The following is a 27,653-nucleotide window of genomic DNA, read 5'->3' as shown; positions in this document are numbered from 1 at the left end:
GCCAGTGCTGGTATAATCTTTTTGTTACGTCTTTTGTAAAGTTGCTTTTTCTACTAATTTAGTAGCAGATATTACTACAGCTACTGAAATGTTATGAATTATTAATTGATGATTTTTATTCTCTTCTCCTGTGGTGTATTATTGCACTTCCTGAAAGCTTTAAGCAAAGTACATTTTGTGCTTTTTGGTTAAATATTTTTAAAACAGTTACACTGTCAGGATAAAGAAAAGCCAAAATAAATTCTACTCATGAAAATTTTATTTTGGTTAAGTAATGTATATGCATCGCCTACACATTTGGCTGCATCCATTTACAGACAGAAATTTATGTGCAGAAACAAGGGACAAACTTTAAAAGCTGGAACACTTCAGTAGAGATCTTTTTACAGGGGTCCCATAATTTGAGTTACTCAGTTCCACATGGGGCACCCATTTAATTGTGTAATTAATATAGTAATTGTGACTGTAGAGTCACAGAAGAATTGGATCCTCTATATTCCTTAGTGAGAAAGACATAAACAGTCAGTGTCCTGAGGGAATTCACAGAATAAAACCTATCTCACTATCCAGTAGTATACTAATATAGCCCTCTGTAAAACTGTGGTCTTTCAGTATTTTTATTTCCCAGTGACCTCATTAATTTTCTATCAATTTTATTCAGTTTACAAGTTAAAACATGCTTGTGCTTCCTTTTGTAAATGCCAACCCTCCAAACTAGGTCTGAAATGTAAAAGTCAAGTTTATGCTCATCAGCATCACCAGCAAAAGATGCCTCACGGCTGGAACTCCATTAGAAATGCTATTGTGCAAGACTGACAGTAAACCAAACCACTCTCAGTAAATTCATTGGCTCTCCAGAAAAAGGAAAGCAGCTAAAACATACTGGCAAGGGCTATGCCACCCTTGGAGGAGCTGTAAGCACCGTGTGCTCCAGCTCCTGGCTGCCTGCTGCTCACACATGGCTGTGGAAGGACAGCTGCAGGCTGCTTTACTAAGGCCCGCCTGGTGGTGCGTCAGTCTGTGTTTGGGCCTGCACTGGCTCACTTTCTGCTTGACTTTATGCTTCAGGGTTCCTCACCCTGTGCATGAGTGCCTTCATGAACCCTGAAGGAGCCCATAACTATAGACCTCAGGAGTCCTGTGGCCCTCTGGATTATATGAGAACTACCCTCTAAGGGACTGCACCTGTCCCAAGAGTCAGCACAGTAAGCCGGCAAAGCTCAGCACACAGTGGAAGTAAACAATAGGAGGAAAAAAATGTATCATTTTTAGTGAGCACCTTCGCTTCATTCACAGTAGTTGTCCTCCGGGTTGCCTACAAGGTGAGGTGTAGTCTCTGAATTTCAGTGGGAAATGGGAAGCTGTATCTCCCTTCACCTCCTCTGGAAATGGCTAACTGTATGTTAGTTTTGACGCTGCGAGAAAAAAACAATCAGATTGAAAGAATTCTTTTTTTCCAATTTCTTTTTGGCCACAGAACAAAACTGTCAATTATTTCTGCTGGTGCGTGTGTATGTCCAGATGCTGCTTTTCAAGTAACACATCCTACCCAAGCCCCACAATTATGGCTCCATCCATGTCTACTTGCCTTCAGCTGCACTAGGTTCTCATTCCTGTCTTCCCTTTCTCATCCAAGAGTCTATGAGGCTGAATGAGTCCTGAATTATATTGCTTTTAATGGACCCAAATGCTAACTGCCTTTTCTGCATTTCAAAATTTACATCTGGAAACAATAATAAAGGCACTTTGCCTATAAGTCATCCATGCTACTTACAACTTAAAGAACATTTTCTTTGTGTTTCTACTTAAATAATTTGACAAAGAGTTCTCTTGGACACTGGCTGATTCTCCTTGTCTTGGCTAAAGGGTGCAGTATACCCTTTCAACCTCCGAATGTGATCTTTCTGTCTCTTCTGAAGAAAAGTTTCCCTTTGAAGTTACTGATGAGGCAAACCAGTGGTGTTGGTTCACCCGCCTGCTTCCATAAAACCTATTATTCATAAATTGGAACACCTACTTGATGACTGTAAAGGCACAAGATACAGGCTGGTATTCAGGACATTTCAGCAAACATTCTCCCATGTTATTATTACAGCAGACAAACATAACAGGCAGAAGAAATTATTTTAAAAGAATTTATGCTGTAAAGCAGATGCACCTAACATAAAATGAAGTTAGGAAAAAAAAATAGATTTCATAGAATATACACTGCATTTCAATGAACAGCGCATGCTTCTCCCAGGATTTTTTAGGCAGCATATGGAAGACTTTTTTTCTCTTGTATTTTGTGATAGGACAAAATAGGCTAAAACTCAGACAGAACTGAGAGTATGGTAATCATATTCATATTTTTACATTACTTCTTGAAAATCTAGGCATTCATATCAACAGCATAATCTGTTATGAGGTATATGGAAAACGTGCTAGAAAATAAAAAGCCTAATAAATCTAATTGTGAAAGCTGTACCCCTTTTTTGGTTTCAGAAAAACCTTCAACCTTCTAAAATTCTATTTAGATAAATAAATAAATTTCTATTTAGCAATGGCCTTGATTTTTCAAGTGCATCTGTGCTGCGCAGTACTATCTCATGCAGCCACTTGGCTAGTCACACGACTTGAGCTCGCTCAGCTTTGCATTTTTCCTGAAAGATGCTTCTGCTCTCTCAAAGCCAGCTCAGGTGTATCAATATAGACGTACAGAGGCATGTAAACACCCCTGTTCCGTGCCATGCACCATGATATAGCCCTTGTGAGTCACAATTTCCACTAACTTACAATTAGCAAAACAGAGTATGAACTGAAAGATTGGCCCCTACAGCTATAGAGTTAAGATAACTGTGGAAGGGAATGAGGCCCTGAACTTACATTTGGCTGAATGTGAGCTGACCCCTGTACTCTTCGTAACTACAGCCTAGCTGAATTAATAGATTTCTTCGGGTTTTGTGGCAGAAAAAACAAATCTTGAAACCTTACCCCTCAAAATCCAATATTGTCCGTCCTGAGTCTCAAAGTCAGGTATAAAGGACAGAGAAGTTCCTGATATGAGGACGCTTTCAAAGCAGGTTTTTTGCTCCATTCATTGGCCAGCATAGAGTCTAGAGTGGTAAATTGTGTCTACTGACAGTGCCTTAATGGGTTGAGGCAAGTGTCTTGGGCACAGATATCTAATAAATGCTATTCATATGGGGCACTTCTAAAGTAATCACATACAAGAAGTGAGTTCTAAAAATCTCCAGTTTATTAAATCGATACACGTATCATACAAAGTCTGACTATATCTGCACTCTGTTGTCCTGGCAACAGCTGGGTGATTGCTGAAACACTGAAGATGCAGATGGTTCACAAACCTGAAGGAATATTGCCTACTTCTGTGTACTACTACCATCGTGCCCATTTAAGTATCAAAAGGATAAAAAAGTTACAGACATGTTATAATTAAAATTATTTTAAGTAAATGTACATTACTAAATCTAACAGCAATTGTGACAGGTATTACAACAGCATCTGGAAAGAGAGGCAGTATCAGCTACACACCTTCCTTTGCTCTCCTGATAGGCTCAGTTAGGAGCACATGCACGTACTACCATCAATCCCATGGACTACATTGTAGTTTCAGCATTTTCAGCAAGTATCACTGAATGAAACAACCTGTAAAACATACACTGACTTCAAAGCCAGTTTTGCCAATGACATCTTCAATGCCAGTTCCTCCCGGTAAAATAGAGGGGCAACTTGTTAAAAGAATCACATGAGGCTTCTGCAGGTTATCTCTGTATCTTCTGGTTATGATTTTTTTCCTATTTCTTGAAAAACTGCCTAGTAAATCAAAGATATTTTGACCAGGGAGGACTAATTGGGGATACAGTGGCCTCATCAGGACTATCATCATAGAACTACTAAGGTGCTTTTTAACCTTCCTCCTCGCATCTACTTATGTTGTAGCTGGGTTCATCACTGCTAACATGCAACTGATTTGGTCACCCCATTTCTCAAAAATTTCAGACTGTTCCTTCAGCATTGCCCTTTGTATATTGGGCTTTAGTAATTCCCCAAAAAAGCCCATTTTTAAATATGTCTCATAATAATGCTGGTATCATGTTTCTAAAGGTAGTTTTCCAGAAGATTAGTAGAAAAAGCATAGGCCTTTTTTTTGACAGTTCCCTTTGAGTGAAAGCACAACAGAGTCCCAAACAAACCTTCCATCTGACATGTTCATGGCAGGACGATATGAAACTGTTGCGGCCAGTTAATCTCATCTCTTTTTCACATATAATTCAAACTCATCTGATAAAAACCAAACTCCATATTAATCCACGGCCTAAAGAACTGAGAAACTCACACTGGACACTGGAGTGAAGGAAGGGAAGGAAGTGTTCACAAAAGCTAAATTTAGCCTTCAAAGACCAGCCTTGCTAGGCTACTTTCATTGTTGACAGAAGGCAATAAGCTCTACTGGGAGGAAAAACCAAGAATGCCTAGATTATGGCTTGTACTCTGAACCGTCTTCTAAAGAAGACTCTCTCTCTTGTGAATATAGAATCACAGAATCACAGAATCATTAGGTCTATACCTGTGAGATCATTAAGTCCAACCGTTGACCTAATACCGCCATGCCCACTAAACCGTGTCCCAAAGTGCCACATCTACACATTTTTGAACACCTCCAGGGATGGTGACTCCCCACTTCCCTGGACAGCCTGTTCCAATGTCTGACTACTGTTTCAGTAAAGAAATTTTTCCTAACGTCCAATCTAAACCTCTCCTGGCACAACTTCAGACCATTTCCTCTTGTCCTATTGCTTGTTACTTGGGAGAAGAGACCAACACCCACCTCACTACAATCTCCTTTCAGGTAGTTGTAGAGAGCGACAAGGTCTTCCCTCAGCCTCCTCTTCTCCAGACTAAACTACCCCAGTTCCCTCAACCGCTCCTCGTAAGACCTGTTCTCCAGACCATCCACCAACCTCATTGCCCTTCTCTGGACACACTCCAGCACCTCAATGTCGTCCTTGCAGTGAGGGGCCCAAAACTGCACACAGCATTCGAGGTGAGGCCTCACCAGTGCCGAGTACAGGGGCACGATCACCTCCCTACTCCTGCTGGCCACACTACTTCTGATACAGGCCAGGATGCTGTTGGCCTTCTTGGCCACCTGAGCACACTGCTGGCTCATGTTCAGCCGGCTGTCGACCAGCACCCCCAGGCCCTTTTCCGCCAGGCAGCTTTCCAGCCACTCATCCCCAAGCCTGTAGCGCTGCATGGGGTGGTTGTGACCCAAGTGCAGGACCCAGCTCTTGGCCTTGTTAAACCCCATAAAATTGGCTTTGACCCGTTGATCCAGCCTGTCCAGATCCCTCTGCAGAGCCTCCCTACCCTCGAGCAGATCAACACTCCCACCCAATCTAGTGTCATCTGCAAACTTACTGAGGGAGCACTTGATACCCTCGTCCGGATCATTGATAAAGGTGTTAAACAAGACGGGCCCCAACACTGAGCCCTGGGGGACACCGCTTGTGACCAGCCACCAGCTGGATTGAACTCCATTCACCACCACTCTGTGCTCGCCCGTCCAGCCAGTTTTTAACCCAACTTGGTGTGCACCTGTCTAGGCCGTGAGCCGCCAGCTTTCTTAGGAGAATGCTGTGGGAGACGGTGTCAAAGGCTTTACTAAAGTCCAGGTAGATGACATCCACGGCCTTCCCCTCATCAACAAGGCGCGTCACCTGGTCATAGAAGGAGATCAGGTTGGTTAAGCAGGACCTGTCCTTCATGGACCCACGCTGGCTGGGCCTGAGTCCCTGGTTGTCCTGCACATGCCATGTGAGCACCCTCGAGATGAACTGCTCCATAATCTTCCCTGGTACCGAAGTCAGGCTGACTGGCCTGTAGTTCCCCAGCTCCTTCTGGCCCTTCTTGTAGATGGGTGCACACTGGCAAGCCTCCAGTTGTCTGGGACCTCTCCTGTTGACCAAGACTTTTGATAAATGATGGATAGTGGTTTGGCCAGCTCCTCTACCAGCTCCCTCAGTAGAATATTGTACGTCTCCCTGCTTTCCTTTGTCAATGTAAACTTCTCTTTCATTTAACCTATGTACTGCTGTTCAGTACTTCAGGGAAGGATGGAGGAGACTTCACATCCATCCACTCTCTGTCCCATGCAGTGAATGGTTGTGTCAAGCAGCTCTGTGCTAACTGTTGGTTACAACACAGAGAGGGTGTTAAAAACATTCCCTTACTTTCATACAGCCTGTGCAGCCTTCCCTCATTGTACAGGCATGTCAGAGACTATCACCCGAGCCCTCAGTCTAAGAGATGGTGTCCAGGATTCCTTTTGAAATGAGCTGTATGTGGTTTTCCACAGCTTTATGAGCTGTTAGTTGGTAGAGGGGACATTGACCCATTTTCCTTAATGCCTAAGGAACTCCCCAATCTGCAGCCTTTACTCTTGCACTTGTATGACACCTCAACTCCTGCAAAGGCCTGCCGGTATGCAAAGGGTGAAAGTGCAGAAAGTAGTAGATCCAGGCCCCTCTCTTTACACAGGTAGAATGCCATTTTCCACCTTGGTATATAAAAGGCCTTTCAGGATGAGCATGCTGTTAAAGGCTATATTATACAAATTCTTTTTCATAAGTTTAACCTTTCTCTCACATTTAGGACAGAAAGATAGAAGAATGTATGCTGGAAGGATTTACAGAGGTTACGTGGTTCAACCTCCAGGTCAAGGACCAACTTCAGATCAGGTTGCTCAAGGCCTTATTCAGCTGAGATCTGAAAAGAAATCAAAGGATCCTGAAATAAATTATGCCTCAGAGTCTGAAGACAGCTAAAAAGAAGAGAGAGATGGAATATTAGTTTTCTGTGGAGTTCTACACAGGAGCTAGGGTTTCATCCTCACTTCTCCACTCTCCCCGTCTCTTTTACTACCTGAAATCACAGAAAGTAAAAACTTGTTTCTGCCTGGTATTTTCTTTTTGGTCTGCCTTATGCTCTTTCACCACAAAACTATTACTACTTCAGAGTGCCTGGGCACTTCAAACGCAAGTTTTGTATCGCTGCTCTATTTTAAAGGCTAGACTAGACCTATTTTAATAGCCACTTGATTATGGTTTTGCTTCAACGTGTAACTGTTTAAAAGAAGCTGCAGCCCGCGTCTTCCCAGCTCCGCCGTGCGGAGCGGCTGCCGGCTGCCGCAGCGCCGGCAGAGGGAGCGCCCGCCCCGGGCTGGGGCCGCTCCGGCTGCCGCCGGGGAGCGGCGACGCACGGCAGAGCCAGGCGACCGCCCCCCGCGCCCCGGCCCAGCGCCGGGCAGAGGCGGCGGCCGAGCTGCTCCTCAGCCCGAGCAGCGGTACCTGCCCCTTGGGGGTGCGCGCTTTTGGCAGAGCCCTAAATAAAATCCACGCCTTCCGGTAATGAGCAGTAAAAAAGTTATTTGGTGTGGATACACAACTGCATGGGAATCCGTTCAACTTCTTCGCAGATCAACTTGTAGATATGGCTGGAATCTTTTAATTAACCCTTGGCCTCATACGCCTTTTTGTCTGCCACTGGTTTTTCAAAAGTCAAAATAATGTCTTCATCTACGGCTTCATCTTCTTCAGTCCAACCTTGGCTTCAGACTCGGGCCTTGCAAACAGATACGTGTCCATATGGAGCCCCAAAGAAGTTGTGCAATGTACAAGAAATACATTTATAATACATTCCTGTGTCTTTTCCAAAGAATAGCTCGTCCTTTTAATGTCTTGTTAAAATCTAATAATGTGGGTTGTTTGGTTTCTCTTTTCAAGTAGCTCTGTTATAACTCCTGTAATAAGCGTTCATACAAGGCACCATATTTTTCATGTGTTATGGGTATGTTTTTACAGAAATGTCTCTGAATAGTTGCAATTCACCTGAACACAATTCTAAACATGTTAGGTTGTACTTTGGTGAGGTACTGAGACAGAAATAGGACGAATAAATCCAATGGAACTGCCACAAAAGCCTCTATTATTTGGACAGACCACAGTAAACAACAAGCTGCATTTGAGAAACATCAGTGTACCTGATAATACACTTTCTTTGTATCTATCACCTCACAGCAACAGTAAGAGTTGAAATAATTTAGTCTCACCAGATTACTTCAAACTTCTACACCTCAAAATAATTTAATGATAAAATTAACTTATTGTTGAATTTAACGCTGTCTCTCAGATATATATTCTCAAGAAATATAAAGGAAGGATTCTTACTGCATGGAAAAAGGTTCTCTTAAAAAATGCAGTGGGAAGAACTTTACTGATATACTGATGGACAACTGTAAAACTGAAATTCTAAATATTAAAGCTCCAGAGTAAAATATCTTCTTTGATCACCACAGTAAATCTGAATTTAGGATTTCAAAATAGCTTACATTTAGTCTATATTTTCAAACTGGTTTTAAGTTGTTCTCCATTTGTAATTAAGTTGTGCAAAGTTATGACAACAAAAATTACTCATCTCAAAAATATCAGTTATATTTTGAAAATGTAAATAAATAGAAATACCCCATTCTGCAGATTTCTGGGCACAAATGAGCATCACTAAAGAGCAGTATCTGATTTGACTCAAATTCGGCCATGAATAATATGCTCCTGCCCTAAAAAAGTTGAATACAATGCTAATGTACATACGTATACATATACATAACATAACGTAACGCACAATCTGACAAATTATCCTAGAACTCTGACACTGTACAGATGGGGCAGATTCTGCTCTCTGCTACAAAAGGGTCAAGCTGCAAGTTGTTGAGAGGGCAGCAGTGAGAAGCAAAATAACAGGACAGCTGAATTCTGCATGGCCACCCACAAGAAACACAGCGTCCCTTACAAAGCCGCCTTCTCTCCCCAAATCATTTCAATTGTGTTAAGTTCCTGTGTTCAAAGAAATACTCCCTAAAATCATCGGCCAATAGACCTGGCACTTCTGACTTCTTTCAGTAATAACATTTTCTAAAATTCTGCATTGATCATTATTAAACTTCATATTAAGTGCATTAAGTGTGTATTTGTTCTACAGATGAAGATGTGTTCCCTGAAAAGGAAAACCTATAATGGAAATGGAAGTGAAAAAGTACAAATACATTGCTTTTGTCTTGGTGCTTTTGAAATCCATTCCAAGCGGCCAAACTTAAAAGTAATTATTTTTCAATACAATGCATTGCTTTCTCCTTTTGTCATTTTCTCTCTCTTTGTATATTGTAAATTCCATCTGTTTTTACCACAGTTTGCAGAAGCATTTCAGAGAAAAATTAAACCTGACCAAATGCTGCTTTCTATATGACTGCTGCTTCTGACAGATTCCAAGTGGCATTAGACCAAAATGATTAGTACTGATTTACTTCCAACATTCTGTTTCACCTATCTCAGGGGCTCATATGTTGAGCCAAATGCAGACCAAAAAACATACATAAAGAGAATACATTAAGCCTGGACTTCTCATATTAGTCCTTGTTTGCCAAAGTTTCCTTTTCGCTGCATATAGTTCCTCAGGGCTCTGCTCTACTGTAGCAGCAACTCTAATCATAATCAATGCAAGGATATTTTGCATAGCAACCTTCATTTAACTATCCACAAATACAAAAATTAATTAATACAGGTGCTTTGAACCACCTTCTGGAGGAGCCTATTACTCTTAATCAGCTTCAGAGAGATGCTGGGAGATTAAATTTGGGTGGTATGAACACTCTCTCCTCATCTCACACTGTCTCCATTAATTACTAAAGAAAAGTAGCCAAACCCTCAGAGGCCAGAGTTATTAACAGAAATAAATATATTGGCTTCTCTGGTCCAGGTCTATAAACTATGAATTTGAATTTCTTTCAGACACTCTTTCAAAAAGTCCTGCAGCAACTGTGTGTTTGGAAATGTCAGCGCTAATGACAGCAGTTAGAGAGATATTCAAACCATCCAGCACGGGCAACCCCAGCAGCCTTGCAAGAGGCTCTAAGGTTCCCTGTGCGATCTCAATGAGCAGAGACAAGACTTCTCTCAGCTTGAAGCCAGCGGCCAGCAAGTTTTCAATGATGACAGACGAAGCTAAACAACGCAACACCCTGCTCCCCACTTTTGTAGAGATGTTACGCGTCATGGGTCTACGCTGACACTCTGTTAAGGTGGGATTTATAAATATAAAACACTTTCAAGTAAGTCACTTGCCTCAAAGGCAAACACATCCCAAAATAAACGTGCCTGCCCTGAAGTCAGCTAACCAGCCTTGCCAAGGAACAGCAGAGCAACCCAATGCATGTTATAAAATGTTAGTGTTACATAAGGCCCTGATTCTGACATTCAGTCCAGAAATATATCTCTATATCTTTCAAAAACATCCAACGCAAATACATAGCAATTCACAGGGTATTAACACTATCAGGGGCAATGTCTGCAGAAGAAAGTGCGTAGAAACTTCAGAGCTGTGTATTTTGACTGGCTGAGTTTATCACAGGTACCAAGACTTCTTGCCTCTTTGCAAGTTTTTTTGTGGGCCACCTTCCCTCCTCTTTTCTGTGAAGACCTCCCTGTCATTCCCTTGCTCTAAACCTCCTACCAGTTCTGAGTGTCCTCATTCTCTTTTTTCAAATACAAGGGCTCTTCTAACTCACCCACTCTCACCTTTCTATAAACCTCTGTGCTGCAATCACTCTTCCTCCTTTTGCTCCACACTCCCCTGCATAAGGCTTCTACTTTCAGCTCCTTGGCAGCTGTCGGCACACAATCCCACTTTTCCTTCCTACTGGTTGCTCTGTCCAAATTCTTGACCAGTTCCCTTCCTCCCCCTACAGCAGCGGCCCTGCATGATTGCCAGCCATGCAGAAGAAATAACATTTCTTGTACATCCATGAAGGCATTCTACATGGCCACTGGCAGGCTCTGGTGGAGGCTTTGTGCATGTATTGAAGGTCACAGACCTGGATTTTGCTCCTTCCCTCCCTTTGGGTCATATTGCATTACTGCAGCTGGGACTGCAGCAACTTAAAAGAGTCAACAGAGGTGGGCAGCATATCCTGACAGTTTCTCAGTGGCATACAAAGTGAGGATGAACCATGTGAGCCACAGAAACATGGACACTTCAACGTCTGTTCTCATTAAGTATGCCCTAAAAGCTTTGATGTTTAGTTCTGCACTGGGCAATATGCAAATAGCTTTCAAAAACTTCCTGAAAAATGAAGTCCTATAAGGTATTTTCTGTTTGATTTTTCCAAAGTCCTCATCAAGAATAGGAAAAGCACTGCTATCAAGATGATAGAGATGTTTGAAATCTTTTGGTCTTACTAATGAAAAATTCTTGACTTCCCTCTCTGCAAATAAATCTGCTTTTTCTGTGCTTACACCTCAGAAGCCAAATACACAGAGACAGAAATAAAAATACAGACCCCTCCCCCCTTCTAGAGGAATTTACAGGGAAACAAGGTATTACACCACATCTAAAGCCTTTCGACAATTTGTCACAATTAGGTGCTTCTTTCTCAGATGCGTTTCTTCCTTTTGCAAGGCAGCTGATCCCAAAATGACTAAAACTATTACAACCACCACAAAAAAGAAAAAGAGAGAGAAAAAAAACAACGTTATTGTGACTCCTTCAAACAACTACAAACAATGTAATCACTCATTATACAGTATCATGCAAATACACTTCAAAAACCGCAGGAACCCTGGGGTGTTTGCCACACAGACACAGTGAGAGAAGGAAGGATGAAAGAATTGGACAGAATTTCTATACGAGCTGCTAAATTAAGAAATGACTCTATGCATGCACATGGTACGTATCAACTCTTTACACAGAGAAGATTGCAGATCACTCACTACAGCACGTAGAGGACACAGAAATACATCATGCATCTCCACATGCACACATATTCAAAGGTTTTATGTTTTACAAGTGTTAAGGAAAAAAAAAAAACCCAACCCTGCAGCCCTTCAGTTTATGAACTGGAGTTAACTTCCTCACAGATGTGGAGGTATTGACTTTCCATGGGAGTGCTGAAGTCTTGTGGCATTAAGTGAAAAATATTTTGGAGATCTTCCTCACAGTCCCACTGACAAGCACCACATAATGCAGCACTCTGTGGACTTACTACTGTGCTACAAGGCATAGTAACGCATTTGTAAATGTTTGGCTCTGCCACCTGCTATTACATGGAACAAGGAGCTATTGATTACCTTCGTGGAGTGAGAAACTAGAGTCTCAAGACTATGCAATTCAGGAAACGGTCAAAGGGATTCATCCATCACAACATATCCTTCCAAAATTCACATCCTTCTCGCAGTCCTTTCCGAGAAACATTTGAGCCCACTTGCCATTTGCCTACTATGTGTTTTTCTGTGCATGTAAAAACAAGACAAAACAGTTCAGAAACCTGTTGCAATGATTTCCTGACTACAAGAAGGCACAGTTAGGACCTTGACTAGAGGAAGGTTACGGTCAATTTGACCTGTCTGGCTTTTTGACCAGTTCTTAAGAAACTGTATCATAGCTGTTGGTATGACTCACTGGGGCTACAAGTGAGACAAGCTTTGAATGGGCAGTTAGATATAGCTTGAGAAAAAAAGACTGATAAGCCAAAAAGAGAGCTCTTGTCTGTTTTCAAATATTAGTTGTTCTGATAAAAGGTATTACTCCTCATCTAATGCCTCACCATTCTTCATGTACCTTTAGACATAGCTGACATGTTCTCTTTCTTCTTTTGGCTTTACGTGAGACATTCAAAGATAAAGTAACAGGCCAGTATATGTTAGAGTTAAGAAGGATCATTTAAAATATTGTTCAAAGCACATAGTTCCTATGTTGATGAAATATCTACTTAATGCTTTTGCATCCTGGCTGTAATTCCCTAAATGATGTCACATCCACCTCAACTCAAAATAATAGAAGGTTCTCTTCATATAGCTTATTTCCACATCTTCACTCTAACACATGGATTTTATTTCCTAAACAGAGAATTACTGTAACGATCAGCTTTCATTCCCTCCAAACAAACATTCAGCAAATCTGCATCCTATGTATTTACATTTTTTCCATTTGTTTTGTTTTGTTTTGTTTTGTTTTTTCCAAATGCCTAGCTATTAAAATATGCCTGGGTAATCCTGACTTTTGCACTAATGTTGCAAGCTTTCCTATCAGGTATTTTCAGACTAAAAATAATGTTCATGAAGCATTTGCTTCAAAATTATATGGATAAGTCAACTTCCACTGTACAAATTGTAACAGTAATAATAATACTGTTTTTCTATTTTTGTCCTTTCTTTCCATCAGCAACTTGACTATTCAAGAATATTTCAGACCAACCCAAGTAAATCTTACCTGTCAAATGTTTCATCTTGGTCCGACCATCACACTAACTACAGAAATGTTGAGGGAAGAGTGCAGCTAGGTGGCAGTGTGCCAAACGAAAGAAAGAGGAGCTCTAAAGATGCATGACATAGCATGCCTTAAATAGCACGAAAACCTGAACCAAACCAAGTTGATGTCACATAATCCATAATATTATTGTGACTGACCAGCTGTAGCCATGTGGTAAATTGAATCAAGGTAATTAAAACTCCTGTATTTCTTCCTGGTTCTAGCAGTGACTCTGCCCTAACCATCCTACATTTTGGGTGCCAGCATTTATCGCTATGTAAAATAGAAATGGTACCATCTGCCTTGGTCTGAAGAACATCGCATGGCTTAATAAAGTCATGTAAATACATGTGTTAGCTTAAGATCCTTAGTGAAACATGACAGATACATGATGCAAATGAATGTGAATGTATACCGACAGGTAAATATGGAACCAAATGAACACAGGATATAAATAGCCTTCTGCTCTATGTATAAAAACTCTACATAGTGATAAATCTTAAAAGACATGCCCCATTCTCTACGGCTAGCCAGAATAAAAGGGCAAATCAGGTGTCTCGCAAAGAGGAAAGGATCCTTCTGCACAGATCACTGGGCAGTTGCAGTACTGCTCTACAGTAGCGCAGCCTAAGGGCTAGCGGAGCTTCACGCTTGCCTCGTGAACCCTTTCAATGTAATGACTTCAACAGATCCAATGAAGGATTTCTTCTCCCAGTGGAGAGAAAAAGAAACCTCACCCTGCACAAGAGCTTTATTTTCTCCGCAGCCCAACCACACGGTCGTACTGCCTTCTAGGAACTTACCCTTCAACCATAGACAGGAAAGGGAAAAACAAGCTATGTTCAGCTGTAAAACAACCTTGTCCTTTGCTGCCATGCTTTTCACTTCGGCACTGTATTGGACTTGCCTTAATATTTAAGCACTAGCTTAACAGGTGCAGGACCTGTTACCACTTCTGCTTTAAACTCCATTTTGGCTGAGACAACTGATCATTTCAGGACTAGATTTCAGTGTAGATTTCCATTGTTAAACGCTTTAGCCACACTCTTTTTTAAAATCAGTTCACCCAGTTCAAGCTTACAACACAGAAATAGCAGTGAATATTTTGGATACTCGATTTTCTTCTTACAGTCCTATATTTTAAAATCAGATTTCACATAAAGTCTAAAATCTGTCATGTCATAAGTGACAATCTAAAAAGTGCATGTTAAATATACATCTGCTGTGCATTCTTGGCACATGAATTCGTATGCTTTTTGTGTGCTAACAATATATAACATAACATATCATTCTGTTTATTCATATATAACATTCCATGAAGATATCTTTTATCTGACAAACCTTAAGCTGGTGGGTCATCACACTGCATACAATGTTCAGAAGACAGATGTTTTTGCCCGAGTATCAGGAAGACAGGAAGAGATTCGAGACAGCACTTCGCTGAGAGCCCTAAGGGATTTGTTTACCACCTTGACGAAAGCCCAAGACCACTGATGGCTGTACCATGGATGTCGCTCCAAGTGACCAGGACATTATGCTGAGATGTCAGAACCTGCAGGAAATCTTACAGTCCCAGTGGCCTTTTGGAACAGTAACAGCACCTCCCAGAGACGTTACCAAACTGACAGATGTTTTTCCTTTTCTCTTTATGGAGAACCAGAGACCCATGAGAAACATGAAAAGGAAATAACTATACAGACTAATTTAAATGTACAAAGGTAGGAATTATCCATATCCATTCCTATCAAATCCTTCGTTTAATCCTTTCAAGCTACTCTTCTTTCAAAAAACCTTTAAGGAAAATTGAATAGAAGTACATTAAACATTTCAAAGAAAGTCACTAGCTGAACAAAGGTATTCATGCAAAATAAACAACATTCAAAGGAGAATTTTTACAGTTAAATCCTCACTACTAATTAAACTATGTCTGTCCAACTTCAGATATCTTGCGCAAGCTGATAAATCCTCCACAGAAAATGAACAAACAGTATGCACCTTGCTTTCTAGAACAAACAAAATATGTGTGCGATAGCCTCAGGTTACATAAATACTATTTCACTACAGTTATGAAAAATATTTACTCACTTGTTACTACAGCTATTCTGATGCCTTTTGGCAGCGCACGTTAAGGACGCTAATATCATGCAGTACAGGTGGCTAATAGAAACTATTTCACCCTAGAAGAAAGTCAGGTGTTCACAATTTGTCAAACCATTAGCATGTACCTATTCAGCACAGGGCAAAACTTCCTAAAACCCATGAAATTCAGTGACGAAAGCATTGCTACTTTGCAGTGATATCAGACATGGCTAAGAAACAGTCAGAGGTTTTGGAGGAACAGGTTTCCTGGACGGATGTCATGGTACATAATGAAAACTCCGCTTCCTGCAGAATTTTTCTCCTCAGGCATTTCTTCTGGACAATCTATGCTTTCAACCATTGTTTTTATTAGCTTAGGATAAGGTGATGCTTGGGGAAAAGCTTCCCAGCAGCCCCATAGGCCTAGATTTACAAAACATTCTGGTCTGTCTAACCAGCCAGACAGCAGATTCCTTTTTTATTATTTTAAATAAAGCACTTGAGCTCCAGTGCAGGATCATTCTGCAGCTCAGATTACATCAAATGATGGTCCAGAGGTGGGAATAAGGATTATAAACTGAGTATAATATAAAAGCGTGTATTTTGCCAGCCTTTTCATTAGTCTTTCATCTCAGATTTAATTGTAGATTCAAAGACAGCATTGCAGAAAACCTTTAACTAATGCCCTTCAACACATACCGAGTAGCCTGACCAACAATTAGTCACCAGTCTAAACAGGAATTGGGCTGGGACTGGGTTATTAAACTGGTAGCTAGTCTCAAGTCTGGAGCTTGTGGTCAACTTTGTTCACACTGAAAACCGATTTGGAGGAGAAAAAGGTTTGAAAAAATTGCCATCCTCAGCTTTCCCTCACCAATGGCTTTGGCATACTCAGTCCCAGAAGAGCAGCGCGAAGGCCACTTTCCGCACGACCTGAGGAGGGGAAACCTCTGGCAAGAAGCTGGGTGAGGGATGGCTCGAAAGCTTTCAACGGCAGCCTCGCTGCAAAGGCAGCTTCCCTTGGCAGCTGGGCTCCTGTACAAAACTGCTGCCTCTTGGCAGGCCCCAGACTTCACCGAGTGGGCGGGAGGGAAGCCAGTGGATCCCCATCTCCGAACAGGACCATTGCTTTGGCTGCGGTTGGGTCCGCTCGCTCACCAGCAGGTTTCCCGACTGTAACGAGGGCCTCCCTTCCAGCCCAAAGGAGCCCCCAGCCTCCGTCCCACCACCCCTGAGACCCTCGCTAAGCCCACCACCTCAGGACCATACCTCCGCCTCCCCAGCCGCACCCCCCTCTGCCCCAACCCACGCTCCGATCTCAATTACAATTCTGGGGGTGTGGGGAGCTGTGCAGAAGGTTCTGCCGCGCCACACCGCCGCACCCGCCTCCCTCCAGAAACGTCCACCGCGAACGCCCCTTCCCTGAGGGGAGACCACCGCCCTCAGGGGAGATCACCGCCCCGAAGGGAGATGACCGCCCTGAGGCGAGCCCCCAGGCGCGGCGGCCGCGGGCCCGGCGGGCAGGCGGAGAGGCGGGAGCGGGAGGCGTTCCCTCCCTCCCCGCCTCCCCACCCCCCCCACCCCCCCCCCCCGCCCTCCCGCCGCCCGCCGGGCCCGCGGCCGCCCCCGCCCGCCCGCCCGCTCGTACGGCGGCGCGGGCAGGGCCCGCTGCGCTACGGCGGGCAAGGCTGGGGCGGCGTCAGCGGGCGAGCGGTGCCGGCTCCAGGGCTTTAAAGCAGCGTGTAAGCTGAGATGCTACCACAGACAGCGGCGCGGCGGCGGCGGCCGCACCAGCTCCCCGAGCCCAGACGGGCGCCCGCCTTTCGCCCCCGCCGCGCCGCGGGGCATGAGAGCTCCCGCCCCGCAGCTCTAGGTACCCCCGGGGCTCCATGGCTACATCCCGCGCTGCCCGCGCCCTCCTCCTTCTCCTCCTCGTCAGCCTGCCAGGGCCGCGGCGAGGGGCGCGGAGCGTCGGGCAGCGCCCGCGGGGCTGCCCGGCGCCGTGCCGCTGCGAGCAGGAGGGCATGCTCGTCCGCGCCGACTGCTCCGACCTGGGGCTCACGGCCGTGCCCGCCAACCTCAGCGTCTTCACCTCCTACCTGTAAGTGTGGGCAGCCCGCGCCGGAGGGCCGGGGAGGGGGCACCGGCGGCCGCCCCCGCGCCGGCAGCGGCGGGGCGGCCCCGCGGGAGGGCCCGGACCGGCCCCCCGCGGTGACAGGAGGCGTGGGGGGGGGGGGGGGGTGCGGGTGCGGGGGTCGGTGTGTTGCCGCGCCGCCGCGTGTATAGAAAACGCCCGACTTCAAATAAGTTTCTAATCGCTTTTTAATCAGCGGGCGGGCTGTGAAGCGTTTGTAGGTATCTCGCTATCTCGGTGCCCGGTCCGGCGCCTGGAGGATGGCTGTGTGATGTGCCGTTTAGGGAGCAATTAAAAGCGATTGCAACAGCAGAAACTCGGTTCGATCTGCAGGGACGTTATCTTCACCTTTGCTTCCCGGGACAGGGCTTTGAACTGCGGTTGCTGCCGATTTAATCTTTAACAGATCTCCCCGCGGGTGGAGGAAAAGCCAGAGCCCCGCAGGCGCGCAGCGCTCGGGGGCCGCTGCCCTGCCCGGGCGGGCAGGTGCCTCTGCCCCGGGCCTCTGCCTCTGTCCCGGGCCCGGGCCGGCGCCCCCGGCCCCGCCGGAGCCCTCCCCCTGCCTCGGGGTACCCGCCCTACGGGGCACCCCCGCCGGGCCGGGCTGCCGCGCTGGGGAGCTCCTCTGCAGCTCGGGCACGCTGAGTTGCGGCGTGTGGGCACAGGGACGGCGAGAAGGAAGAAACTTTGTAGTGACAAAACCCACCCAAAACTGCGGGGAAACGTTTCCTTTGTTTCCTTCTTTTTGGCAGAAGGGTCATCGTTTAGCCTCTCTTGGGTTGGTGCGTTGAAATTGTTGATGCACTGGAAGTGTTATTTTAGTGCCTTCCTTACTAGTTCATACAGTTTTCTGTGGTTGCATGTCCAGTAGCTTGTTAATTTAAGGCTTATCCTCCATGTCCAGCATACGGTAGTATGTCTGCGTCTGAATGCGTTTGTCCATCTGTGTAGTTTGACATGCTGTTGACGTGCTTGCTACTATGGTTACTGTAAAGATGCTTTCACAGTATTGTGTGCCTGGGGTACTGAAGTGATAATTCTGAACTCGCTTCTCTGTTAATACCATACTTCAAAGGACAGAAACCACACGTTGCACCTGAGAAGGTTGATGAAACTAGACTAAAATGGCCTTTCTAAGAGAAGTACAAACATAACAACATAGGCAAGGCAGGAATGAAGCGCAACCAATGAAACCTAAGTACTAAGTATATATTAGGAGAAAGCTTACTGTAGTGAAAATAGTATTGGTTTAGAAAGAGGATGTGCAGCTGAAAGGCTTTTCTAAATATTATGCATGTAAATACTGTCCTGAAATGTATCTTAGTAAGATCAGGTTTAGTTTATTTTATCATAAACATTTCAAAGTCAAAGCTATTTCTGATGTTAACAGGCAGGAGTCAGTGTTACTGAATGACCACTTACAGTGGAGCAAAACTTTGGCTATACGTAATATAAGGCACGTACGAAGTCTGCCGTTGGTTTCAAAAGTAGCAGGTCAGGATTTTGGGTATGCACAAGGCAGTGTTTTCTGGTGCTTTGGGAGGTCATAAGCAGAAAGATAGGTAATGAAGGTATAAACGCATCCTTAAGCTGTACATATCCTGTGTCAAGGACTAGATGCCCTAAATTCTTGGTTGCTTGGAGGAATGCTAAAACTGGAAAAACTTTAGAGAACGCACTGTTTCGCTGTTTTATGAAGAAAAAGAGAACATAAATATGCATGATGATGTCAAAATACCACTACTGTGGTCTTCTGTTGTTGAAAAGATACAACCAGTAATCTGCTTCTCAGGAAGATTGTGATCTGGTCCGCACTTTTGTTTTTAAATCCTCTTGTCCTTCAGCAGGCGAATGTCTTTCTGCAGTAAAGAATTCTGTGCTGTTCAGTAGTGTACACCCTGAAGAAAAAAACACTACTGTAGGACAGGCAGGCTTTTAAGTGACTACGGCTGCATACAGGCAGTATAACAGTATAAAAGACGTGCAGTATAACAGTATAAAAGGTTGGTTGATACTCATAGGCAGCTCCACTTAGCCTTTTCCAAATTTACCAGGCTGTTACCCTTGGATTGATTAGTTATTGCCTAATTATGCAGAGTTGTAGCTCCTGCCTGCCTTCCGTAAAGAACTGTCAGGTCTCATTGTCTGTAGATGGCTAAGCAATGGCAAATTTTAAAACATGCCTGCTTGTTATAGAGATGTTTGTCTCCCTGAGCTTGGTAGTGGCCAGCCAGATGGTTCTTGATTTATTTCTTTTTTTCCCTGCTTTTTTCCCCCCAAAAAATAGAAATGTCTTTTTGCGCTGTGACAATTTTTACTTCAGATCAAAGCAGGAGATTTAAACTGGACTTGCATTAACTCTCTTTCCAGCAAAAAAAAAAAAAACAACCATCTTCGCTAGTCGATTCTGTTCCTACACAGTAGACAGATCTGACCAAAAACGGTCTATGGTACTACTCTGTGTTAAGTTTGGGCTTTAAAAGGTTTGGGTTTTTTTCCTAAATTTCTGTAACTTTTACCTTATCTGGACACTTGCATGAAAAAAAAAAAAGGCAAATGTTTTCTTGGTGTGGAAATTGTGTGAAGAGTTGAAATGCCAAGGCCATTAAGGTTTGTTTTATGTTGGGACAGATGTGTACAGAGCATGATATATTATGGTGACTGAATTTTGCATGTTTTTTATGATGGTGCTCTTGCAGCAGAGCTAAATGTAGTCTACAGATGGACCTGCTACGCATTTCTCCGTTCTCATTTACATTCCCAGGCAGCAATTCTTGCCTCCCATCAAAAATCTTTTTGTTCATGATTATGTGTCTGCTGTCATGAACTGTTAGACTTTTTAAGAGCAGGCAAGGAGAATCCAGGAGTTTCTTTCCGTTCCTTTTTCGTCATTTACTTTTAGGCTAAATAATGTACTCAATGTATTTAATGCAATTCCTGTTGACATAAATGAGAATTCCATGTGCTGATGAAGGGCAGCACTGAGTCTCTGTTTCAAATTAAGAACATGTCACTTCCCTATCAGTACACAGTGAAAAGAAGCAGCCAGGATCTACAGGTCTTTTGCACATGGGACCCTCATTAATTCTTAAACCGCGCCTGTGATTTAGTGAAATATTGTTACCATTTACTGTGATGTGGAAAACTGAGGCAAAGAAAGGCTTGCTCAAAGTTAGAGGTAAAGTTTATGACAAAGCCAGTAATTAAAGACAGAATGCCTTATCCTAACTCCATTCTTTAACCACAGGCTCACCCTACTTCTCCTAAATAATTACTCATTAAAAGTAGTGTAAAAGCTGGCAACTCCTCTTCAAGAATATTTGGTTTGACGAGTATAAAAAAAGAATTGTTTTCATATTTCATGTGAGGACAATATAGAAGACAGCTCTTAAAGATTTTGAGGGTCTCTGTTACGTGCCTGGATAGGCACTTTACAGAGATGTAAATTTATGATAAATGCCAGAGCTGTGTAACAGTTCAGATGCTGTGTTCTTTGAGATCAAAACCTCTCAATGATAAACTTAGTGGAATATTTTAAGTGGACTATTAAGCGGACATAGACATGCACACATGTATAAATATTGCAGCATATGGTATATTGCCTTTAACATTATAGTTTACTTAACGAGTTACTTTGGGATATGTGTTATTTGCCGTAAAATAGTTTAATTTTGAGTACATTGTAAATATGCATAGTAACATTAGGGAAAATCTGATTCCTATAATTTTAAGTTCTTCGTGGGCATAATTGATTAAGGAAAATTTTTTTTTCAAAACTATGATAGCATTGATAGTATTGCAGTAAAAACTGTGAAGAAGAAATCGGTGCATATTATATGGTTCCTAACACATTAGTCTTCAAATAAATGTTGGCCTTCTGCTTCGTTCATTGCCATAATATTGTATTTGATGATAAATATTCCTGTAGAGCACAGTCAAAACTCTGTAGGGTATCTGAAAGTGTTTAAGACTACTAAACAGAAAAGAAAAGAAAAAAGACAAAGAACTTGGGAGAAAAAATTTATTTACTTTTTGAAGGTTAAAAAGTATATTCCCAGAAATTAACTACACTTCTGAAATAAGAAAGATAGTTGTTTCTGTGTCAGGAATACCCAAAAACATTAAGACCAACCCTTTGTGGTAAATTTGCGTTATTTTAGTCATTCTGATCTCACAGTGCAAACTCAAGTCTTGTCTCGTCTTCATCTAAGGTATCTTGGGAATGACCATAGTTTTTCAAAGAGGTCGAAGAGCAAGGGAATCTTCTTATCAAGAAGTAAGCTTTATAAAGTGTCTCACAACTTCGAGATTCCTTGACAAGATTTAGGTGCTAGTTGGTTAGTAAAATGTCTGCATTTTCTTGGAAAGTACTTTGTTACGTAGCTATAAACTTTATAAACCATTTTTGTGCCTTTCTAGTTGAAATAAATGAAATGATTGCCATGTGGTTTCAGTTAATAACCTGAGTCTTGTTCCAGTTGAGGATGATGGTGAATCCAGGTTCTGGATTTAGAATTTAGTGTTAAACCCCCCTTTTGAAAAGAAAACAGAGCATTTCCTCTCTACTCATGGTGATAGTAGGTACGCAAAGGTAAAATGTATGTGTAGATAAATCAGAGGTACATAAAAACTGACGAAGTAACAAACTGTGTAAAGTTCACGTTTGCCAGTTTTCAAGGGATTCCCTTTACATTTCAAAACATAAGGTGTTAACTCAAAGTTAGTTTGTGAAAAATTTAGATTAAAAATGTATTTAAGAGAATGTCACTCTTCCCACTTGAGAATACAGTGCTAAAAATAACTCTTTACACTGCTTCCTAAAGAGCCTTGTGCTGCTCAGAAGCGGGGGTGGAAAGTCACTCACACACTACCTCTCCCCTTTGTAGCTAGCATTTGCTCTGTGGAAATGCGGCATAAATTGACAGGGAAAAGGAAGCTGTCTTTAAGCTGTTGGAATATAAGGAGCTGGCAGGGTGAAGGCACCTTCAATTTGGTTTGGTATCTGAAGTGCATAGGACAATTGGCCGGGCAGAGGGAGCCTGACTCCAGCTGAGAACGCGTGCACCGGGCTGACCTTCCCACTCAGCATGCCAGTGGAGATTAGACTTTCCTCAAGTGCTCCCTTGTTAACCCAGGCTTTTCTCCAATGTCATTTGTCTTTCACATGCTTAAAATTGCTACCAATTTTGCAGCAGTCCAGATTGCTTTCTTTTATTCTGTTTGTTGGCAAAGATAATATTTTGTCTGCATGTACTGCTTTCTTAATTCTCTATTGGTTATTTAAATGGTCTTGATTAATACCATTTATGATATTTTCCCTGACTTCCTTCCTTGAACTGTCCAGCAGATACGATTCTCTTACCAGTAAAAATTGTGGTAAATAAGGTGCGGTTCCTTTGGCTCCAAGTAAACTGACTGAGGGCAGAACATGATGTGGTGTTTTTGACATACCAAAACAGCTTTAGACGTCAGTTAGAAGAAAATACCCTAACATCTTCAAAAAGAATGAGATGTGATCAAAGCATGCTTACTCCTCAGAGATTTAGCAATTCATGTGGCAAATCCTTGTGCTACATGCTCTGTACTCTTTGCCAGGAAGACCTGAGAAACTTCTGTACAATTTTAGTGATCACATGTGAGAAATTTAGTGCCCGGAGAACTATAAAAGAAAGGGGTAGGGGCTGAAATGGATAGGGGCTGAAATGACGTTACTTTTACTTGCTGAAGGAGCACTACCCTCTTCTCTCTCTTGGAATCAAGGTTTAAATGAAAAATGCACAAAGCTAAGACAATGAACAGCTTTAGCTATATACAACAGTAACTCGTGGTACCCCTGGTTTTAGTCCCCGGAAACATCTTTTTTTTTTTCTAAAAGCCTATGGACAACAGCTTGAAATTTTTGAATTGGAGACCTTGGAATGGGTATTTAAGCGGTGGCACCCAAATAGAAATACCATCCTGGAGTGTCTTTGCCATTTAGGTGAAAAAGACCCCCATAAGCTGGTCACTCAAGCTGAGAGAGCACAAGCCAGGTAGTATTATACTGGGCACTAGCAATACCTGGAACTCCAAGCAGGAAGGAAATGTGATAGCAGTGAGGATCCCCAAGAGCTGGTACAGTATGTCCCCAGCTTGATGAAGCCTTTGCTAAGACGCATTCTCTGTCACCTTCCAGTTTTATTATTTTGCTATGTTTTACTAAGTTTTAGCTATGAGCTTTGGGTTTGGGACATGGTGGCTGCAACACTAAGGTCCATCCCAGAAAGGACAAGTTGTGTTTTCATGGCTAGACACTGCTGCAAAAAATAACTATTCTGAAGTGTAGTGTTGTCCAGCAATGATAATTATAATAATCAGCCACTCCCAAATTCAGATTTAATTGGTAACAAACAGGCTTTTAGTTGGGGCCTAATTGTATGATTTGGCAAATACTTATCCAGATACTTAACTTTAGTGTCAAGAATAGTTCCACTGAAATCACATATGCAAATGTTTGTTGGATCAAGGCCTTGATTAATTCTAAAATGATTATCCCCTTCCCCAAATATAAACTCATTTGTGTAGAATAGTTTCACTAAGATGTTCTGCTACACTGCTGCATTACACAGTCTAAAGCATTATGTATATCATAAATCACTTAAAAGGCTGTCTTTCAACAGTGTTGAGTTATGTAATTGCAATTAAGTATTTTTAAGGACATGTTTTTGATAAAGTTGCTAAAACATTTTGCATCATAGTATAAAAGTATAGTCTTTGTGCAGGAGATATGATGTTGTGCATGTGGAGTTATGTGTGTGTAGACAGGCTTTGGGCAAATTAAAAAAGTATCTATTAGCCTAAAGCATATAGCTCCCACCACACAAAATCTCTCCCCTCTTTTGCAGACACTTGAATAAATGCTTTCTTTTTTATTGAGAGTAACCATGCTTAATAATGTTACCAAACATAAGCATTAAGTACTTAAGTAATGCAGAAGTATTTGCTGGTTTGGGACTGAAGTTGTATAATGATTATGTATAAATGTAACCCTTTAAGTCTTAACAGGTTTTTTTGTGATGGCAACACACATTTTCGCATGAAAAGTGTGCAATAATTTGATGATGGTATTTATGAAAGAGAGGTAGGAGGTAGAAAAGCAAAGCTGGTGATTAGTGCTGCTATTTCTCTATTTTCTTCAGATTAGTTGCTGTTAGTTCCTTTACCAAACATTTCAGTCTGCTTTGCTTGAGGATGGAATAGTTACAACACTGGCATTACACAGAAATAAAACTCTCCTAGCTCTCATTTCTGCAGCAGTAGGCATCTTATGATGCCAGTTATACCATGTCTTCTGGATCCTGTGAAAATATAAATGCTAGTCTAAGTGAATGAGAGAACAGATGTGAGATGATGTCAGCATTAAGGGAAGTGTAACTGCACTGATTTGGCATTCACTGAGTTTGTAAATGAGTCTCTGTGTACCCTGAGGGGAGAAGTAGGTCATAGCTGGCAAAGGAAGCAAGTAAGATAAGACAAAGCTCTCTCTTACCCATCACTGAAAGTTACCTGTTCTGAACTACCTTGATGAGTAATTTGCCTTTGGGTCTTTTATCCTTGATCAGTTTGGCATGGAGGCTGCCTCAGAAATGAAATCTTTCTCCTGTTGGTCTCATACATGATGAGGTTGCAATTGTGTTTGTGGTGGGGGCAGACCAAGTTGCGCAGTGTCCAGAAATGAGATTCATTCTTATGAAGGCATAAAACCCAAAGTTTCTTTAAAATGCTGGTTCACAGAGATTACTGTTTTGGAAGCATGGCAAAAGGGCAGGAACTGCTTCTGGGATTAGGGAGTATGATCAGATAGCTGGGATTCAGGTAGCAAGACCTTTGAGTTCTGCTCCTGGATATAGTAATGAAGTAGCTTAGAAATTTAAGCAAATCGTGCAACTTTTCTGTAGTCTTACTCTGTGTATGTGATGGCTGGGACAACTACCTACATCTGAGTTTGACTAATTTAGCAGTGGCTGATAAATGCTGGAGATCTGTAGTTTAAAAACACTTAATAAGGTACTAATTATGAGTACGACATGGTAAAATAAGGTGAAATCCCAAAGGATTTTCTTCTCTTCATAAGGATGTATGTCTGCCTTTCAGTTTTGCTTCTGGCTGTCTATGTGGGATGAAATCTGATATTTAAGATCCTTATTGGAACAAGTGAAGTCTGTGCGGGAGTCTGAAAGCAATATTTGACCTGCTGACAAGAAAATAGAGGATCCTTGTGCTTGGTGCAGTATGGAAGTATTGCCTGCACTTGTGCTGAAGTTGTGCAAAGACAAGGATTTGGAAGAGGGCCAAAAGAAGTGCAGGTTCAACCCTGCGAACTGACAAGGGTCTCAGGGAATATATTCCAGTCCTACAGTGTCCCTGCATGAAGCCTCACTATATTGACTTTAACCTGCAACAGGCACACACAATTGCAGGAAGATTAACAGAGAAGCAAGGAGCGCATTGTGAAGAAAGAGACAGCAGGTAGCTTGGTAGTCTGTCTGTATCGGCACTATAGAGTAGTGAAATGTGGCTGTCATCAGGCAGCTCAAACAATTTTAAACCCTCAGGAGAAGTGGCAGTAATGCAAATCACAGTTCACATTTGTGACATGCATCTGCAATAAGACTTTGTAGGGTGCAGTTACCTTGGCATACTTATCAGAAACGTTTATGACTGGCTCTAGTGGACATAACACCGAAGTATATAGTTGTGGTGGGGTGAAGAGTAAGAGCTTGCAGTATTGCTGCTGGGTGTTTTTAAAAATTGAGTGTGGGGCACTGTCAAAGAGTACTTGGTAGCAGAATAAGGAGTTCCCTTGGTGTTATTTAGGCCTAGCACTGAAAAGGGACGATGTGAAAGCTCACGATCTGAGAATAGCATCTGGGAAGGCTGTAAGTTCCTCAGCTTCAGCATATGGAGGCTTCACGTTGCCTCTTGCCTGTTGCCTGTACCTGTGTACAGCAGTGTGAACTGCTGAGTGCCAGAGCTTTACTTCTTTCTGGCCAAGGCAGAAGATGTGAACAGGAAGGGCAGGACAAACATCTTGGAACATCCTATCTGCTTGAAGGCCAGAGACAGTATGGAACGTAGCTGAAGACATTCTTGAAATCTTGAAGTACATGTTTTCAGAATAAAACAAATGCTTATTGAGTACTGATAAAGTGAAAAACTGTCATCTAGAATCGAAAAAACCATTGTGTAGAAACAGATACATGTGGAAGAAAATTGTAGCGGAAGTATTTATTAGATTATTTGGATGGGATATTTAAAATAAATCATTATAGGGAACGGAGAAAAAAGACCCAGTGCCAGATTCATCTCTGCATGTCATTCCGTGTGTGTAATTTAATAGACTTATGCCAAAAAAGACTTCAGGTAGTTTTTGCTCTGCTTGTACTAATGAAACTAACTTAACTATGTGGAATTGGTACTGCTAAAATAATTTTAATTTTAAAAATTTTAAGATTTTGGAAATACATTCATTAATATAATTAAAATGAAGCAGTCACTTCAGTTTTAATGTGCTAATGCTTCACAGAAAAGCTTCTGTCATTACTGTGCATGGTGTCTGTCTTTCTGAAATAAATAAAAGTCAAAATTTTTTTTAGAAGAAAAGATTTTAAGTATACGGCCAAGTGATCATTATTCCCTTGTTTGTGTTAGGATGTTGACTCTGGCAGGAGTGTTGTTTTGTGTTGTATCAGGGAGTTGTGGTCAACAGAACAGACTTTCCAGCAGTTGAGGAAGGAGAGATTTTCTTTCAGTTTTCAGTCTTTTTGTTTTCATTGTTGATAGCATTCAGTGAAAACAGAGACAAATTTTTTTGGAGAGTACTTACACAGCACTGTGATACATAGATTCCATATAGCGTAGACAGAAAGAACCGTCACACCAAATAGAGTTATCGCAATCACATTTCTGTGCATATTGGTGCCTCAGCTGTTTTGCCTTCAGTGGCTGTCTCCGGTCAATCTGTGAAGATTCCTGTAAACCTGAAGCCATATGTGATCTGTTTTCTATATTTATCATCAATCATGGATACAGCATCTTGCAG

At 42.3% G+C, this 27,653-nt stretch overlaps 1 protein-coding gene across 1 annotated transcript in view; it reads left to right on the top strand.

Annotated features, from left to right (window-relative positions):
* Positions 1-17,327: 17,327 nt before the first annotated feature.
* Positions 17,328-27,653, top strand: part of LGR5 (leucine rich repeat containing G protein-coupled receptor 5) — a 91,860-nt gene continuing 81,534 nt past the window's right edge. Inside the window, exon 1 of the mRNA XM_086471744.1 lies at positions 17,328-17,539. Within this exon, the coding sequence (XP_086327870.1) occupies positions 17,328-17,539 (212 nt within the window). The remainder of the gene's footprint in view (positions 17,540-27,653) is intronic.

This window comes from Leptosomus discolor, chromosome 1, assembly GCF_034619465.1.
Source record: "Leptosomus discolor isolate bLepDis1 chromosome 1, bLepDis1.hap2, whole genome shotgun sequence".
Taxonomy (NCBI): Eukaryota; Metazoa; Chordata; class Aves; order Leptosomiformes; family Leptosomidae; genus Leptosomus; species Leptosomus discolor.
Note: the sequence above shows the minus strand (reverse complement) of the source record. Positions and strands in the feature narration are given on the sequence as shown.